Source organism: Balaenoptera borealis, assembly GCF_965194805.1.
Source record: "Balaenoptera borealis genome assembly, chromosome: 2".
NCBI lineage: Eukaryota > Metazoa > Chordata > Mammalia > Artiodactyla > Balaenopteridae > Balaenoptera > Balaenoptera borealis.
The window spans coordinates 112,131,516-112,150,167 of NC_138867.1; the positions used below are offsets into that span (position 1 = coordinate 112,131,516).

Consider the following 18,652-nt stretch of genomic DNA (forward strand, 5'->3'; position numbering starts at 1 on the left):
CTCTGACCATTCTTTCCTCCCAACCAGAGCCCCTTGGCACTCAAACCCAACCCTCTCTTCTTCATCAATTATGCCTACCTGCCCCTTCCTCCAGGCCCCTCCCCCAGCTCAGTCACGGCATCCCTGCATCAAAGACTCCCAAGTGTGTGTGTGGGCGGCCTAGACCCCACGTGGCCCCTCCGGGCAGCTGTACTATCCCCTTGAACAAGTCAGAGTTACCCCTAAGCGGTTCCCTCCAATGACCCTCTTTCAACAGAGCCTCTGCTCTTATAGCTGACCCTTTCTCCCTGCCCCCATCCCCAGGGGACTGAGTCACAACCTTCCCAGTCAAGCCCAGGTCCCCCCAGGGCTGCAAACATAACAACAAAGAGGCCCCAAGGCAGCTTCCTCTCACTGGTAGCCACATCAAAACCAGTAAATGGAGCATAGGAAGTGCTGGGTCTGGTTCAAACCCCCTAGCATGGCATTCCAGGCCCCTTACCATCTGAGGCCTTTTTCACAGGCTTGGTTCCTGCCCATTTGGTTATCTCTGGATATACTTTTCAAACTTGACACCTTCCCCAGGCTCCAGAGCTCACTCTACCTTTCCCTGGCCCCTGCTTTGACCTGGCCCCTAAGTACTCACATTCCAGACCCCTCACTTGGCTGTGACCCCATTTCCTTGCACTATTAGTTGTCCTTTTTCTATGCATCATGATTCTCCAACTGTTCCATGAGCCCCTTGAAGTGGGCTGCAGGCTGGGGGAGGTCAGCTTTCCCACTTCCCACCCTCCCACCACTATGTCCAATGTGCTAGACAACACTACCACTTATAAATTACTGAACACTGTCTTCACTGCCACAGCATCAGGGGTATCTGCCCACCTTACACAGAGCTTCATTATTCGGTCTCTGTTCCACCTGCTCGTGGCAGCTTGAGGATCAAATGGAGGACAGAACAGTCAGTCTAGGGCTTTTTTTTCAGGCGAGAATGAAAATCTCCAAAATTTAAGGCGTGCTGTGCCTGCAGAGAAGGCTATGTGTTTATTCATCCTCTTCTTCCAAGGGTGACACAATCAGGATGCAATCCAACATCCTGTAGTCTGCCGCCAAAACCCACCCAGTCAGCTGTCTGGAAGCCACGCACGCGCACACACACACTCGGCTTCAGAGTCCTCACACAGAATCAGAGGCCATCCTATTCCTGATTTTCCCCAACTCTCTTACAGTCCCAGGCTCCAAAGGCTAAGAGCAGCGCTCAGGGGTCTCACACAAGCCCACCCACCCGCGCTCAGCGAGCCCTGCCTGCCTTCACTCACACAGCTGGGCTCTCTCTGGAGAAGTGTGTACATACAGGGAGGTCTTCGTCCCCAAGTTGTTGCCCAGGCTACACTCTGTCACTCCAAGGGCCACAGACCTGGGGCAATCGATCCTGCTCAGGAGCCTCGGGGGCCACAGGAGTGTCAATCTCCAGAGCACGCGTGCACGCACACACATCCACACACAGAAGAATGGCCGCTGGTCCTCACGGGGACAGAGTGTTGTTCCCTGGTCTCAGGAGACTGACCTGACCTCCCAGCTCTATTGAGGTGTGACTGTTACTAATGCCAACCTCCCCGATCCTATATTTGGCATCAACAACATGTGATCCAAGGTGAGACACTCCCTCCAAGGTGCCCGCCCAGGTGTCTCCGTTGACCTGTGTTGGGTCTCAGCCTAGGAGGAGCCAGCAGCCTACAAAGCACCACTGGCATATCTCAGCTCACACAACTCAGAAAGGAACTTCAGGTCTCTCACTGGTTACTTGCAATTTGTCAGGTAAGACCTCAGCTCCAGTTCCAGGGCTGGGTCCTAATAGTCCTGAGCCAATCAGCATGATCGCACGATTGGTGCAGGCACAGGCAAGCGACCCAGATTGAGCCTTTATGACCATCTTGTAACCATTAGGGGAGCCAGCCTAAGACTGAAGCCCACTCACAGAGGATGGCTGAGCCAAGAAAATCACAGAGGAGAGAGAGCCAGTGTCTGCCCTACCTCTGAGCTTTTCCCTTTACCCCGGCCACATCTCCCCTTTACTGTTTAAGCTAGCTGAATGGGGCTATCTATTACCTGCAACTGAAAGCATCTTGACTGCTACAGTCCCCAAAGTGAAACTCTGAATGCAGAGGAACAGGCAGAAAGCAAGGAGAGTAAGGACAGGGAAGGAAAAAGTGGTGTTACAACCACAGGAAGGAATGGATGTCAAATGATGACACCAACACCTCACCAAGGTCCACCTGTGCAGACTAAACCAAGTGATTTACACAGTCTCCTATGCAGCCCTTTCCCATGCTGTGTGGCAGAGACATTATGCCCATTTTACAGGTAAGGAAACTGAGGTGCACAGAAGCTAAAGAATTAATCAGGGTAGAGTAGGGATTTGAGAGCAGCCAAGCCCATGCCCCAAACCACTCAGGTGCACTGCACCCCCTACTCTTACTATGCTCCCAACTCATTCATTCAGCCACTCAACACAGGCTTGCTGGGCACATCTACTGTGTGCCAGGCATTGGGACAGCCGCTAATGAAAAGATGAAGACACCAGATTCTTAACCTCAGGGGCTCAGTCTAATTCAGTCTAAACTCAAACGGCTGTGACGGCCAGGCAGGCAACGTAAATGGATGAAGGGGAGCAGGATAGTAACAACAATAATAACCACCACACCTAACAGTTATCAAGGGCTTATCAGATGTGACTCTAATTTAATCTCATTTAGTCCACACATCAGCCCTATGAGGTAGGCTGTGTATCATCCCCACTGTACAGAAATAGACAATGGAGGCACCAAGAGACTAAGTAATCTTCCCAAGATGACACTGCTCAGGAGGGTGAAGCCAGGATCTAAATGGAGATGGTGTGACTGTAAAACCCACACTTGCAGCCACATCACTTTGCCGCCTATTGGATGAAAGACCCGGTGACTTGGCTGAGTGTGGGGTCCCTCAGGGAGAGGCAGGAAGAGTGGGGAACTGCAGAGGCTGTGCTCGGTCCATGATGGCTATGGTTTTGTGACTCCAGCCAACTGTGGGAATGCAGACCTAGCATTACTAAATCTTCCAATTTTTTAAAGAGAATCTAGAAATCCAGATTTTTTTGCGAAACCCGCTAGTTTTCAAAGGTTGACAACAACTACCAACGGAGAATACCATGAGGGTCCAACTCAGTGTCTCTGGGGGTTGGACCTGACCCATGGCCTGACAGTCTGCAACCCCGGGTCTGGCAGAATGGTGACCTGGAAGGACAAAACACCCAGTCTGCACTCTTGGGCATGGAGCCCCACAGGAGACTGCTCTGTGGGAGGAGCCTTCAGGCTGGACAACTTAACTCGGACCCTGGTGAGAGGCAGACCCAGCTGCTTCTGGCCCTTTCCACATACCCAGCTCCCAGGGGTGCCAGCTCAGGAGGCTCAAAGTGTCCTCAAATCTCCAGGATAGAGAGTTGGCAGCTCTGAGCTCTACACACACAATGGGAAACTCCACAGGGCCCCTCTCTAATCACTAACAAGCCTTTGGCTCCTAAGCCAGGCTCTGGGCTTCTATGTCATCATTTCTTTGGCACATCAAAGACAACAACCAAAATAATAACTGCTCAGGCTGACTGTGTTCCTCCATGCCCAGTCGTCCAGAACAAAGTAGAGAATGGCATTTTGTTATGCAGCCCAGTGGATAAATAGGACATCCTTTTCCTGACCAGGAAATGCTGTCTGAGCCTTCTGGAGCAGCCCCAAACACCAGACAAAAGGAGCTGCCCCTTTTACCAAGAAGAGAGGTGGGATTTGGGGGGAAACCATGTCTCGCACTTGCCCACAAAAACAGGATTTTATCCAAAAGAAAGTGGAAATCTGCTGAACGTCTGAACCAATAGAGCCAAGGAAGCTATGGGTGAAAAAAGCCCCCGAGATCAAACCTCCCAAACGAGGTTGGCTGTTGGGGTGGGAGTAGAGGTGGCACCCCACCATTAGTGTACTTGGCTCCTGAATCCCAGGCAAAGAGCAGCCCCTACCCCAGGTCTTCCACAGAGTCCTCTCCAAGTGCCTTGGACTTCAGATGCTTTTCTCCCCCCAGGCTCCCATGCCTAGTACCCACTGTCCTGAGCACCCAGCAGGCAGACAGGAAGCCTTTTCCCCAGGAGAGCTCCAGCTCTGGGGGGCCCTATAAAGTCCTTGTGCAGTGGACCCAGGAGTCATTGCGCCACTGGGAGCCCTCTCCGCCTGTGTTCCTGGCACAAACCACCCTACCCCTGGCTCTAGCTACTCTCAGCAGCCTGGGCCTTAAATAGCCAGAGCAGAGGCCCCTGGCCAGAACCCATGGTCATAGCACAACTGTCCTTGAGTCCGAGAGGAATCCTAGGAATTTTCCCAGGAAAGGCTTAGGCTCTGGTCCCAGGATTCCACAGCAAGCCTCTAAGCCCAGGTCAAAGGTTACGGGAAATAACTACAGGGATGTACATGGGAGGGTGGGGGTGGGAATGCTGCTACCCTGGGCCAGGAGGGAAGAACAGAGGCAGAATATACCTGTCCCCAATCAAGAGGGCACCTGAGAACCAAAGGGTCTCTCTCCTAAGGTGGCAACAAACTTGGGGAGAAGACGCAAGCCAGGATCAGCCTTCATGGTGCCAGCATGGTGGCAGATGAGGTAATAATGGCAAGATGGCAGTTGGGCCCCAGGAGGAGACCACCAGTCACTCTCTCAAGGCCAGTCATCCTCTCCCCCATCCTGGGAAGCGAAGGGACTTTGGGAGCAAAAGTACCCCCAGGAGACTGAGGCCACCCCATGCCCTGACCTCAATACTCCAGTTTCTCTGCTTCCCTGTCTCACTAAGAGGCACTTTCCTGCCTCTTTCTGCACACAGACAGCAGGACTGCCACTCAGTAATTTGGGATGATTTATCTCACACTTCTCATGTCAAAATCAGGCTTCCAAGAAGCCAAGAGCACAGTTACTGGTCTCTGGGCCCACCCACCTCGCCCCAGGCCTAGGACACAGGGATGTCATGTCATCCCTCCCGTGGGAGGGAACGGTCCATCCCACCACAGAGCAGATAGGGAAGGCACTCTGGGCCACAGAAGGTACTGGAACCCCAGGTGTTCATACTTTCCTACTTGGCTCAGGGGCTCCAGCAGCAGCCCCCTACTTCCCCACAGCAGGGAAAGCCACAGCTGTCTGGACACTGCAGGATGGAGGCAATCTATTTTCCACAGTGAATGAGACCCCACCTTTGGAAAGAAGAATGTGGGCAGCAAAGGTGACCATGGCCCCCTCCTACCCCAGAATGGATGCCGGTACTGGGAAGGGGCAGAGAAATACATGGGCACCAACATGGGCCAGCAGAGGCTCGGGGCAGCACTGCTGTACTTCTCTGTTGCTTGCACCATTCACCCCAGCACCAGGCAGAGTGTCAGACTCGTACCCAGGCCCCACAGCCAGGTCTGGTGAGTGGACTTAGGTCCATGGCCCACAGCCCCTCCTGAACCCCGGCCCTCAGGTGGCCCAAGCCCAGGAGGCCCCTCAGAGAGTGGCCAGCACCTACGATCTGAAATAGGCTCTTATTCCTTCCTCCCCTGGTCTGTCCCTCTGATGTGGCTTCCAAGATAAGGGTCAAGAACTATCTAGAAGCCATGTGTTCTGAGGAGGAGAATATCTAATTTGCCCCAATACCACCCAGGGCAACTGATGTTACAGCCTAGATGCCCCTTGCCCTGTCCTCCACCACCTCTTCCCAGCCATGGTTCCTCACGTGAGCCCTGAGGATGCAGATGGCTCTAGCAAAGAACACCTCTATCACGAGGGCATGTTGACCTTGGGAGGCATCCTTTCCCCTGGCAGATGTGTCTCCCTCCTGCCTGCATAGCTCCATATCTAGTTGTCTGGCAAAGCTTGTGCCTTGGGGGCCATGACTGGGGATTCTGAGACCCAACCTAGCAGCACAGAGGCAGGAAGACTGGAGAGGCTGCAGGGGACACATAGAGACCAGCCAGTCCTCAGGCCCTTTGCTCTGTCATCCTGCAGCGGCTTCCTTCTGGTAGCTGGACCGGAGCCACAGAAACGTTCGTGCTAGTTACTGCCCCAAATATGTACCTCCACCTAGCGCATCTTAGGGTTCAAAACTCAGAGGGCTCCACCCTCTCTGTCATCTCAAGGGGTACTGGGGGCTGAGGTTGGGTCTCAGGCCCAAACCTGCCAATGACCAGAGTCTGCATCTCACCCAACCGTGGGCTGCTGGCATCAACAAGATGACGGACACAGCATCCAGTGCCCTCCCTGCCATCCAAAGCTTTTGACAAATATCTGGCCCAGTGCTCCAAGCCTCCATCAGTTCTCCTGCATCGTTGGCATTGTGGTCAGTCTCCTTCTTGCCACCTTCTCTGTTCCTACTCTGGTCAGTCCCTTTTCATGTGCTCCCCTGGATCACCAATGCCTCCCCATCAGTCTCCCTGCTCTGACCCATTCCAGTCCAGATCCCAGGCAGACCTTTCTAAAGTGAGCACCCATTGCAATGGTATGATGCCCATGAGGGGGGCAGGGCAGGGCAGACCCACCTCCCAAGGGGAGGGGGTGGAGCTGCAGCTTTGCAGGTTGGCGCTCGCTTATGACCCCTCCACACCACCAGGCACTGAGAGCTGCACAGATGTACCTTGCTCAGCTCCTACTTCTCCTTCAGAACAGCTCAACAAGGAGGTTACTGGTCATTTTTACAGGACAGGGAGACACCACTCTGTGACAGGCCCACTGGGATGCCTCCCACATTCCTTCCCACCAGCTCTTGCCTCAGGGACAGAGTAGGCACTCTCTGGATAGCCTGCTTCTTGGGGAAGTGTCAAGATTACAGGGGTGACAACGGAAGTGACAGATGGTGCTGGGGATAAAGCGGAGATGGGGGTGGGGGGAGTGATGGGCTGGGAGGAGTGCCAGGCACGAGGCTGCCATGCTGCATGCTTCTTCCCTCTCCCCCTCAGATCTCCACTTTCCCTGGGCCCTCAATCCTCCCTCGCTATAGAGTTTGAACCCTGCCCCATGAGATTCTGACAGGAAAAACACAGGAGATGGTCCCTGGGGCAGACAAAGAGTAAGGCCCAGGGTCTGGGACCAATTAAGGAGGAGGGGCAGAGCAAGAATGGACAGGAGTCTGGCTGCCCAAGGAGGGCAAGAGGCAACAGACTCCCCAGAGGGCTGTCCCAGACATGCACATCCTAGGAGATTTCGACCGTAACCCCATGGCTGATCTAGGATTGAGCGAGGCCCAGCCGAAATGTAAAGGTTGCTGAGCCTGCAGTCTTTATATCATGCTACATGGAGAATAGGAACCCAGCACACACTGACCTCAAAGTACCATTCCATATGCTCATCTAAGCTCCAGGTTGGGACAGTTCCCAGGCCCTCCTGGGCTGGTCTGACCACCGAGCTAGCCTGAGGGGCAGTGTCAACCTACCACAGCTCAACCAGATTATAGCCTCATCGCCACTGCTCATCACCCAGTTCAACCCTGCAGCAAGTGAGACACATAAACATATCTCCAAACATGCCATAGACTGCAATTATCTTCCACAAACTCTTTGAAGAATATCAGTATGGTTATTGCCACTTTATAGCAAGATAAAGGAAGAAATGATTTTCCCAGGATGACGAGGCAGGAGAGGAGAATGGAGTCCAAACTCCTAAATTCAGGCCAAACCCAACCCAAGGTCTCCACCCAAATTCAACCGTGTCCATGTCCTCCCAATAGGCTGACAGCTCAGAGTGTGAAGGGTGTGGAAGGTGTCCATCCATCCAGCTTAACCTGGCACAGTAACCAAGGCCCCTGAGCTCAGGCTGTACATCCTTATTTGAGTCAATCCTCTTTCTGTGCCTCAGCCCACCATGGCGATAATACCTGAAATCCTTGCAGATATGGTTTAAGAGCAAACACAGGAATCTGAGGGGAAGAGCCTTTCCAGCCCAAGGCCTGGCACTGCAGCTAGGCCTCTCAGCTCAGCCTCTGAGGATAATCTCTGGACGAGTGTAGTGATGGGAGCCCCTAGGGAGGGTATCGTGTAATGGAGCAAGCTCATTCTCTGCTGCCTTCTTACACACAGGGCCAGTCTTCACATCCACGTGGGCACTAAGTAACATGTATTATTTATTGTGTCTTTACCATGTGCCAGACACTGCTCTAAGCACCTCGCCTGGATACTCATTAAATCCTTCCAATAACCCTACGAGGGAGGTAGTATTTTTATTCCATTATACAGATGAGAACATTGAGGGGTTAAACAACTTGCCCAGGGTCACAAGGCCAACAAGCAGTAATCTAGGATTCACATCAGGCAGTCTGATTCTAGTTACTCTACATACTGCTCCCACCTGCAAGACCAACTGTTAGAGTAACCTCTGGCCACAGACAGAAAAGACCCAGACATAACTTTCTGGTCAGCTGGGCACAGAAAATGCACACAGGCACGCAGGCAGAGATGTACAAACACACACAGCTCTCTCGGCCTCCAGCTAACCAGTAGGTCTGTTGGGATTCATGCACAGCCCTCCTGGGGTACATAAATTCCCATTTACAGTGCAGGGGTAGGGTGAATCTCTGATTTGCCCAACCTCTGAATCTGCTCCTCCTGTATTTAAACTTACTGAACTGACTCGCAGGCCCCTCTCCAATGGGAATAAAACACCCAAGTCTAAAAATTATGAAACCAAGAGTTCCTGCTTTAATTACGCATATTTCCAAAGTAGACCAACATTTTTAGATTAAAGAGAAAATTTACATATATAAGTTCAGATGACAATATTTATAGCATTAATTACATAAGTCCAGAGTCCCTTATTTAGCCCCAGAACCAGTTCCTTATCAGTCACATATTTAGCATTTCCCCCCTACCCCCAACATCCCTGGGCCCTCCCTCCCCCTTACCACTGATCAGGGCCTCACATGCCGGCAAGAGGACACAGCTTCCTTCACTGTCACAGCCCAACCTCCCAGACACACCCAAATCCAGCCTTAGACATCAGGGGACATGCAGACACAATCCCCAAAAGGCCCCTCTCCCCTGGGTGAATTATGAAAGCCTTTGGGAAGTTGGCTATTGGCTGGCTCAGGCCCAGAGAGACCTCTACAGGGACCACCAGAGACGTTAGCCCTGCAGAAGGCATACCTGGATTGGGGCCCAAACATCCACTGGGCTGAATCTGGAATCCCTCCAGTTCCTGGGGAATGGCTGCTTCAGACCCGACCACTGAGGCCAGACCTGCCTGGAATCGCACCCAGGATCCGGGAGCTTGGGTGGGGGGGTGGGGAGTGGAGCGGGAAGAAGAAGGCCGTGGTCTTCAGGACCCAGGTCTGCAACTGCCCTGGGCTCATTTGAGGGACTCCTAGGATCCCTAGGGCTTCATCCTCACCGGCTGTACCCATCCAACAGCACCTGCGCGGCTAGGAATCTCAGCCGTGCAGAAACACTAGGGAGAAGTGGGTCCGGAGTATCCTGGATCCTCCCCTCTGGCCCCCGGGGCCCCAGTCTGTCCTCAGACCTGGCCAGGACCAGGCGGGTGTTTATCTGCTCCTTTCCGCGAAAGAGGTCTGCTCTTCTTTGCCCAAGGGGGGCGACCCCGCCAGCCTCCCGGCAAGGCGCCCCCGCCCGACGCCCTGGGACCCGGGACTAGCGCTGCGAAGAGCCCGCTCCGGTGTCCCCCGTCCCGCCCGGCGTCAAGGCCCGGCCGCGCGGCGCTGACAGTCCGGCTCGCGACCCCAGCCAGCTGCAGGGCGGCCCCCTCCCCGCGTCCAGCGCCTCCCGCGCGCGCCGCGGCCCAGCAGGGCCCTCACCGAGAAGCGTTCCAGGTCAGTGGCCGCCATGGCGAGCTCCGCACCGGGCGGGCGAGCCGGGGCGAGCACCCGGGCCGCGATGGGGACAAGCCGGCTGCGGGACGCGCTCCGCCCGGGCGGCTGCGGCTGAATGGATCCAATATGGCCACTTCCTGGAAACTCCCCTTGGCGGCGGCGGCGGCGGCGGCGGCGGGAGAAGCCGCGGAGCCGCCCCCGCCCCCGCCCGCGGGACCGGTCTCTCCGCCCGGCCCGGCCACGAGCGCAGCCCGAGCCCCTCCGCTGGGATGACCGGGGGTCTCCGATGCGAGGCGGGAGGTGCCGGCCGCGGGGACTGCTGGGACTTGTAGTCCCCGAGTTGGGGGACCGGGAGGGCAGTGCCCGGGGGGCCGGGGCCGGTGCCTGCCGGCCTGCCGCGTGTCCCTGGGAGGCTGGAGCCGAGCTCAGGAGGGAGTGTCCCGCTCCCGCGCGCTAGGAAGTCCGCTCCGTGCGGAGGAGATTGGAGTGCTGCGTGCGCCCTAGGGGTCTCCCCCACCAAGCCGCCTCCACCCGGTCGGAGCCTGTAAATGCACTGGGACCACCCGCCAGAGTGTCGACGGACTGCATGCGGCCCGTCGGGTCCAGGAGAGGCCGCCTCAGCCTCGGGTGACCGTACCCCGGGCCCCACCTGATGCTCTGGTCCGAGCCAGGGCGGCACCCAGGGCGGGACCCGCGCGTCCGGCCGGGCGACCTTCCCGGGCCAGGGACCAGCCTTCGGATTCTTGCGCAACAAATGCTCAGGATGCGAAGTTCAGACTCGGGATTCGTGCAATAAAAGCCGAGCTCGACAGCGAAGACATCAGATTGCAAGTGACCGTCACCCTGCCTGCCCCCACGGGTTTGGGGCGATGTCTTAATGGAGTCTGGGCACTGTGCATAGAAGACTACGGCTCCCAATGCATGCACATTCTCTCTGCTAATCTCACTACTCAAAACGTGCACAAAACTTAGGAAACGAATACCTCTGCCCAAGCCAAAGGCCTCAGGGGGCTCTAGTCCTTTTCACTGACTATATCAAATCCAGCCCCAAATCCTCTGAAACCCTCTTTTTCTTTCCCTTCCCTCTGCCTTTCTCTCTGAAACAAGCCACCCTATCCCTCTGACTCAGGAAATTGTCCTGGCTGAAGGTGCCCATAGACCATATCTGGACTTGGCACACCTGGCTTTTCACCCTGAAGTGGCTTTCCCCTCCCTTCTCTCCAGGGCAAACACTCACTAAGGTGAACTGATGTCCCACTGGTCCTTTCTGACTCAGTGTGTTCACTTTGTTCCTCCCTATCGTGGTGTTTCACACGTTGTACTGTGGTTATCTACAAGAAATGGGCAAAGCTGTGGTTAATGGAGCTGAGCCTACTGCAGACCACCTGGGTTAGAACCCTGCCTCCATCCCTTGCTAGCTTTTTAACCTTAGGCAATTTACTTACCTGTGCCTCCCTTTCCTCATCCTAAAATTGAGAATAATTATAGTACCTCTGCCACAGGATTAAACACAATAAAATAAGCAAAAGGCTTTAAACTATACTTGAAATAAAATGCTTAATAAAATCTCCCTCTCTAGACTACAAAGGCCCCAATGTCAGAACCCAGAGAGAGGGAGAGAGGGAGAGAGAGTGTATGTGTGTGGTCAATCAATGTTGAGTTGATTGTCCTAGACCAGATCTGCTGTTTCCTTTTTCTTTCCCGTAACTGGCAAGAAATCTGTCCCAACTACCATTTTCTGCATCACAACTCTCTGGGATCTGCCCTAAATTATCTTTAAAATGGTCTTTTCCCCCCTAGTTGGACATATTTCAAAATGATCTACTTCTAGCAGCCCCAGCTGCTGGCTGTGAGAAGGAAAAGCCCAGATTACAGCGGACTTCCTTCTCTTTGGATATGTTCACTCTACTAGGAAAATTTACATCTACTCCTGAAACCCCAAATTTCTTTTTCTTTCTTCCTCTTCTCCATCTCCATCTCCTTCCTGTTCCTCTTCTTCTCCTTCCTCCTCCTCTTCTTCCTCTTCCTCTTCTGCTCCTCCTTCTTCTCCTCCCCCCTTCTTCTCTTCTTCTCCCTCTCCCTCTCCTTCTTCTTCCTCTTCTCCTCCTCTCTGCCCCCATCTTCTCCAATGCTGCTGCTGGTCAGAATTACTGAAGTAGGGAGAGTTACCTGTGGGGACACAAAGGTGCATACAACAATCATTTCTCACAGGAGGCAAAGTGTTATTTCTCATGGCAGCATTTCCTAGTGTTCCTTATACACCTAGGAGGACTTCATAGCTGTTACACACACACACAGTGGTCCCATAGTTAGATAACTGTATTATGGAAGACTTAGTTCCATACAGGAAAAGGTTTCTGTAGAAGTTCTCAGAGCTTTTGATAAGGTAATACGCATTGTCACTGTCTGAGAGGTAAAGGGAATATGCAGCCTTCCTCAAACTTAGTTGACCACCCCCCTGCCCGCACCCCACATACACACCTAGCATCACACCGAAACTGAACTTGACAGGCCTCACTGTTGCTTGTCTTCTACTTTTGTTTATAGTTTCTTTTGTCATGCAAAAGTTCAAAATGTTGATGTTGTAAAGTTTACCTGTTATTTCCTTTATGGTTTTCACCATAAAATCTCCTTTAAAAAAATCCTTCCCTGTCTCAGATTCATAAAGATATTCTCTTTGTATCTTCTTATAAAACGTTGAAAAATTTTTTTCACGTTTAGGCCCATCAGTGATTTGTTTATGTGCATGCCAAACAATTGTTTCATCAACACTGATATACAATGCAAATAGTATCAGAGGCTAAATTTCTATGTGTGTGTGTGTAGGCCTGTGGCTCAGTTAGGATAAGATTTAGTTGCTTCAACAAGATAGAAGCTTCTTTCTTTCGCACATTATCCAGATAGGCAGTCTCGGTGATGTGACATTGTGTCCACACCTCCTATGTTGCTTTGCTTTGAAAAGCCCTGACCTCATGGTCCCATGTGGTGAAATCAGCATTCCAGACAGCAGGAGGGAATGAAGGTAATAAAGAGAAAATGAGCAAACACTCTCAGATGGTTCCAGAAACTGCCACATGGCACGTCTGCTTATATCCTATTAGCCACAGCTGAGAAATGGGGTCTTTATTTTGGCCATCATGTGAAAAGCTAAAAATTCCATAAAATGTTAGAAGAGTAGACATTGGGAGATAGTAGCAATCTCTGCTATAGTCTGTTTTTGAACAATTTATTCTGTTCAGTAAGATGCCGGAAATTTTTTTTCTAATGCTTTAATTTTTTAATTTATTTACTAGAAAATTAAAATATTAAAAAATGACAAGCAAGAAAATAATCAGCTATATACACCTTTCAGAATCAACCACAGAAATGACCATTACGTTACATCATTCCAGAAAGCTCTCTATGCATATTTATAGACAGGAGAAAATATCATAGAGATATTTTGTAAGAATTGGACGATAATACAGGTGCCATTTTAATTAAAAGTATTAAATTTAATTTTACTTGAATTTAAAAGTTGAAGTGAAACTGAAGGAATAGTTGAACTTCAAGTAATGCTTCTTGACCACAAGAGATATTACTTCCTAAAAGATACCTCTGAGGGTAAACAAAAATTGTGAAAAACATGAAGTTGGAGTAAATTTTTTAAAATTATGCATTTTAATTGCATGTTTGGGTATGTGTGTGTACATTAGCTCTCATGATTCCTTCCATCTTTCCACCCGCCTTGACCCTGCCTCCTCACTTTTGTTACTTATTACTGTTACATTGTCCAAATTATGATAATCATATTCTGGGGGAGTTCCCTGGTGGTTCAGCAGTTAAGACTCCGCACTCCCAATGCAGGGGGCCCGGGTTCCATCCCTGGTCAGGGACCTAGATCCCACATGCCGCAACTAAAGGTCCCGCATGCCACAATGAAGGTCCTGCACACTGCAACTAAGACTCAGCTCAGCCAAATAAATAAATAAACATTAAAAGAAAATAATCAGGGGCTTCCCCGGTGGTGCAGTGGTTGAGAATGTGTCTGCCAGTTCAGGGGACACAGGTTCAATCCCTGGTCCGGGAGGATCCCACGTGCTGCGGAGCAACTAAGCCCGTGTGCCACAACTACAGAGCCTGTGTTCTAGAGTCGGCGCCACAACTACTGAAGCCCGTGTGCCTAGAGCCTGTGCTCCACAACAAGAGAAGCCACCGCAATGAGAGATCCGCGCACTGCAGCAGGGAGTGGCCCCCCACTCACCACAACTAGAGAGGGCCCATGCGCAGCAACGAAGACCCAACACAGCCAAAAATAAATAAAATAAATTTTAAAAGAAAAAGAAAATAATCATATTCTGTTCTAGTTTCTTGGTATACATTCTAGGCTTAATAAATTCGATGCTCATCTCTGGTCCTTCTATCAAGGATTCTCCATTTGCGAGGTCTTTATTTCAATTCTTCTCTAATGGGCTGAATTTCATTGTTAAGCTATTCTCTCAAGAAGCGTTTTGGATGTTTAAGCACGTCTGTCTGTTGCTTTTACACTGGAACCATATCTTAGCTGGATAAAATATACTTGGGTCTCACCTTCTTTCCCACAGAATGTAGTAGGTTTTGCTCCTTTTTCTTCTGGGAAGAAGTCTGAGGCCAGCCTAAATTTTCCCCATTGTGGGTGGCCTTTTTTCCTACTTGTATGTCTAAAGAAGTCACTCTTCATCTTTTTTTTTTTTTTCAGTTCAATAACTTAACTAAAACATAGCTTAGTAATAAGCATTCTGAACAAAGCTTTTCTGGAACATAATGTCTTTCAACCTGCAGTTTTAGTCTTGCTTTTTCTGCATTAAACATCTTTTTTAGCTCTATTTTTGGTTTCTCTTCTTCAGGGATATCAATTAATCCTTATATTGGATCATCTTTGTCTGTATTCCATTTCTATTAATTCTATTTCTTAAATCTCTTTACCTTGTTTAGCTGCCCCAATTCAGTAATTTGAGCTTCAGTGGGGTCAGTTCTCTTTCTTGTTAGTTCTTATTTATTTATTTGTTCTATAATGATGTTGTTTTTGTCCTCAGTTTGCTTCCTTCCCATCAATTCTCTTGTTTTATCATCCCATCTTTGAGCCTCCAATTTAATAAATTCATGTTCTTATTAAGTTGCTTTATATATGAAGCAGTTGTAAGAAATTTCCTTTTGTGGGGGAGGGGAGGAGCCCTTGTCTTTGCCCACTGTTTTCCCTCTATTTATCACTTATAATTTGCTGCCGTGTGTTTGCATCCATTTCTTTTCATCTTGGTTTGCTGGCTCTGTCCAGAACTTCTTTATGCTGCTATAACATGATAGCTGGAGAGGGGTGCTTACTGACCATCTACCCAGGTTTGAGACCAGTCTGTTTTTCCCTCTGACCTAAGCTGGGGATTTAGAGCTTGTACACTTCTTGGCAGTCTGAATGGGAGGAGCGGAAAGAGGAGCACTCAGCCAAAGCAGGGCACAGTCTTTGCTGGAATAGCTGTGCATGCTCCTGTCCTGAGGTTCTGATTAATGTCCAGCACAAGGCTCATGTCACCTGACTGGGGATGTAGAGGGGGACACCATACACCTTTTCCAAGGAAGGAAGATAACTCAGGCTTTGGATCAATTTCTCAAGTTGGAGTGTTATTCTGGAGACTTTATTTCCACTGGCTGAGTCAGCTCCATGGATCATGCTCTAAGTTTCCCTCATTTCTCCCCAGCACACTTTGTAATACTGCTCATTCAGAAAAGGAAGAATATAAGTGCATGACTCATATCCGTTTCTTTTCAGATTCTGGAGCACTGGGGAGAATGTTCAAGATTTTGTCAATCTCTGAGCGTTGAGGACAGGGCAGAGAGCAGAGGTGTGCTGTGCCACTCCTTGCCACTCCAAAATCTTCTGTATTTTTCTTTGGATGCCAAATTTGAAGTTTACTGTATGGGTGCTGATAGTAAATTTCCCCTGTGATTTTTATCTACTTTATTTTATTTTGTTAGGAATTGAGAAAGAGAAATCCTGTAGGGACGATTTCATTCACTGTCTGCATCTAGAAGTGCCCCTACACATTTTTAAAGCAGCATTGGCCATCTCTGGCTTTCACATCTGACTTGTTATTAAGGTCTGTGAAATGATCCAAAGCAAGAGCATCCGAGGAGCCTCCTGGGTCCTAGGCACTGAGTTCACAAGTCCCAAGGTGTCCTAATCAGGCAGGCAAACTCTCCCATTTTGCAAAACATGACTCTTAAAAGCCAGATTTAGGAATTATAGTCAAATGGCAGTACTGCCAGGTTGAGGCCTAGACCAGGAGTCCTGGCCTGATGGAAAAGCTGTCCCAGAGAGAAGGAACCATGTTCCAATTTCTCCTAGGAGACCAGTCAGAGTTTACACCGAGGCTGGATGCAGGAGCTGTGTGGCGCAGGGAGAACACCCAGCAGAAAGCAGCCCTTCCCTGGCCTCATGGGCTTCCGGCTGTCCCCTGCCTCAAGTTCCACAGTGGAGACTGCATGCTGCAGATGGGACAGGAAGCAGGTCAAAACTTAGGCCTCCCTGCCTTCCACCAGAGCATGGGGCATGGATGTCTCATACACAAAGTACTAGGAATGCCTTGGATAGCCCTGGAGACGGGACTCTCTGCCTTTTAAAACAGAAGAGCCTCCCGTAGCACATGAGTCCCTGGGTCCCCTGAGAGAGCCCCAAGACCATGGCTCCCAGGAACACATCCTGGGAGGTTTTGTAGAGCCTGAAGCTTATAGAATTTGGAAGGCTTTCTTTGAGAAAAAGAATACACAATTATAAATACAAGATTGGGTATGGAAGTAATTATTTATTTAGAATGAGAAAAGAACAGGACTTGTAAGGTACCCATGCAAGTGAGAGGCCTGGAATCTTAAGCTTCATGTGTTTCAGGAGGTCCAGGGTGTCCTTAGTAAACAGGCCACAGAGACACCCATGGGTGCCTAGTCCCTGAGTCTACAGGGACTTCTGAAGCAACCCCCTTGGCCCAGAGCTGCCCAATGCAGAGGAAACCCCACTCCAAACCTGGCCTGGAGGGCCCAAGGAAAGGGGTTGATATCAACTTTACAAGGGACTCCATGTGACTTGTCAGAAGATCCTGCCCATGGCTCTGCCCCCAGCCCACCCCCTCCCCCCAATAGGCACAGGTCGCCCTACGGTGGTAGGATTTCAGCTCCTCCAAGGTGGTTGTGATCAAAAAGAATTCTCTGGGGAAAAAATATGTGGACTGTCCAGTAACTAGAGAGCTGCAATCTATACAAATGGAAGACTTAAGATGCTCACAGATGGAGAGGCCAGGTGATGTGCAGCTGGTGGCCAGACCATTTCAGCATGTCCTCCATCCCTGCAGCCATGAACAGGCTGGATACAAGCAGGTGAGAGGCAGCTCCACATGGTGACAAGCTAGGCAGAGATGAGGAAGTTAAAATGTTTTGCTGTTTTGGAAAAATATGACATTCAAAGACCATGTGGGAAGTGGAGAGAGAACGAATGCTTCACTCTGGCCAAGGTGCCAAAGGAAGCCTTCAGGAAAGGAGACAGTTAACTCAGGAGAAGCAAATGGCAGGGCCTGGCTTAAAGTGGGAGAGGTCTGCAGAGCAATAGTTTTCAAACTGGGCCCAGAGGGACCATGAGGAAAGTGGGGAAGAGAAGGGCTCTAGCCCCTCCCCTCCCCTAAATGGCTCCATTCTATCTGGTTTATATATTGGGTTTTCGGTTCAACAAAGGATTCTTCTGCAGCTAAAAATAAGTCTGAAAACCACATCTCTGGGGGGAATTTATTCAGACAGACAAAATGGGTCTAGAAAAGGCTGCTGGTGGTGGGATCCAAGGAAACAATTGAGTATGAGTTAAGATAGCTGAGAAGTAGAGTTTTACCTGGAACCGAGGGGTTGGCCAGGGAGATTGGAAAAATGAATCCAAAGGAGCTGAGAGAAATTACTATAACTTGAATTAGGAGTAGAAATAAGAGTAAATTAGCAATAAACAAAACACACACAGAAGGATGGGGCCAGCTGACTGAGGAATGAAAATAGAGAGGACAAAGGACTTGATTAATGCATAGAACCTAATCCAGATGAACCGATGACCAAGAGACCAAGGCCCCATAACTCAGCTGTTTGGTTCCGACTGCTGTTTTACTAGGTATTCATACCCTGCTTGCGGGGGGCGGGGCAGGTTGGGGTGGGGGGAGGAGACAAGACAGAAGATTTTAAGAAAGCAGGCAAAGGTTTAACGGGATACTCCTCCAATCCATTCCATTGCTCTTGTCTTCCGTCAGGAAGAAAATCTTTCCCAGATGGCCCCCTAAAAACTCCCCCTGGGGTCTCATTGACCCCAGAAATGAGTCACATAGCCACACAGAGGTTTTGGGATTGCCAAAGGTTGGCTCACACTAATGTAATATGTGTTGGCTGTATTGTTGAGAATATTTAAATCTGCTGTAGAAGGCAAGAAAAACAACAACAACAAAAAAAAACCATGCAAAATTCATAAGATCTGTTAAGTACAGATAGTAAGTTGGTAACTTGTGAGACATGCTAGACATAGAATAAATGAAACATGGATGTTGAACATAGATAAGAAGGATACAAGAACACAAGAGTGTTATTTGTAGATAGAAAGGGATGGAAAAAGCCAGTTATAAGGTAAGGATCATGTTAATTCCAGATTGACAGCTGTCATCCCCAAATTAGCCTCCTTGGTGACACCCATTATGATCCCATTCTGGCTCCCCGTGTGCTCTTCCCCGGCTGCCCAGAGGGTCATCCGCGTGCTATGGTTGTAGCCAGGGGTACTTGCCTGTGTTTCTCTGG

The 18,652-nt window shown here is 50.3% G+C and overlaps 1 protein-coding gene across 11 annotated transcripts in view; it reads right to left on the reverse strand.

The window, feature by feature from the left end:
• Window positions 1-10,469, reverse strand: part of SEPTIN8 (septin 8) — a 26,773-nt gene extending 16,304 nt beyond the window's left edge. Inside the window, exons 1-2 of one of the 11 annotated variants that reach the window (XM_082378980.1) lie at window positions 9,818-10,469; window positions 9,153-9,275 (exon numbers count right to left, since the gene is read on the reverse strand). In XM_082378980.1, the coding sequence (XP_082235106.1) occupies window positions 9,153-9,275; window positions 9,818-9,847 (153 nt within the window). In that variant the 5' untranslated portion in view covers window positions 9,848-10,469. The remainder of the gene's footprint in view (window positions 1-9,152; window positions 9,276-9,817) is intronic. The other 10 variants (XM_082378979.1, XM_082378976.1, XM_082378982.1 and 7 more) reach the window with 10 other exon arrangements.
• Window positions 10,470-18,652: the final 8,183 nt, after the last annotated feature.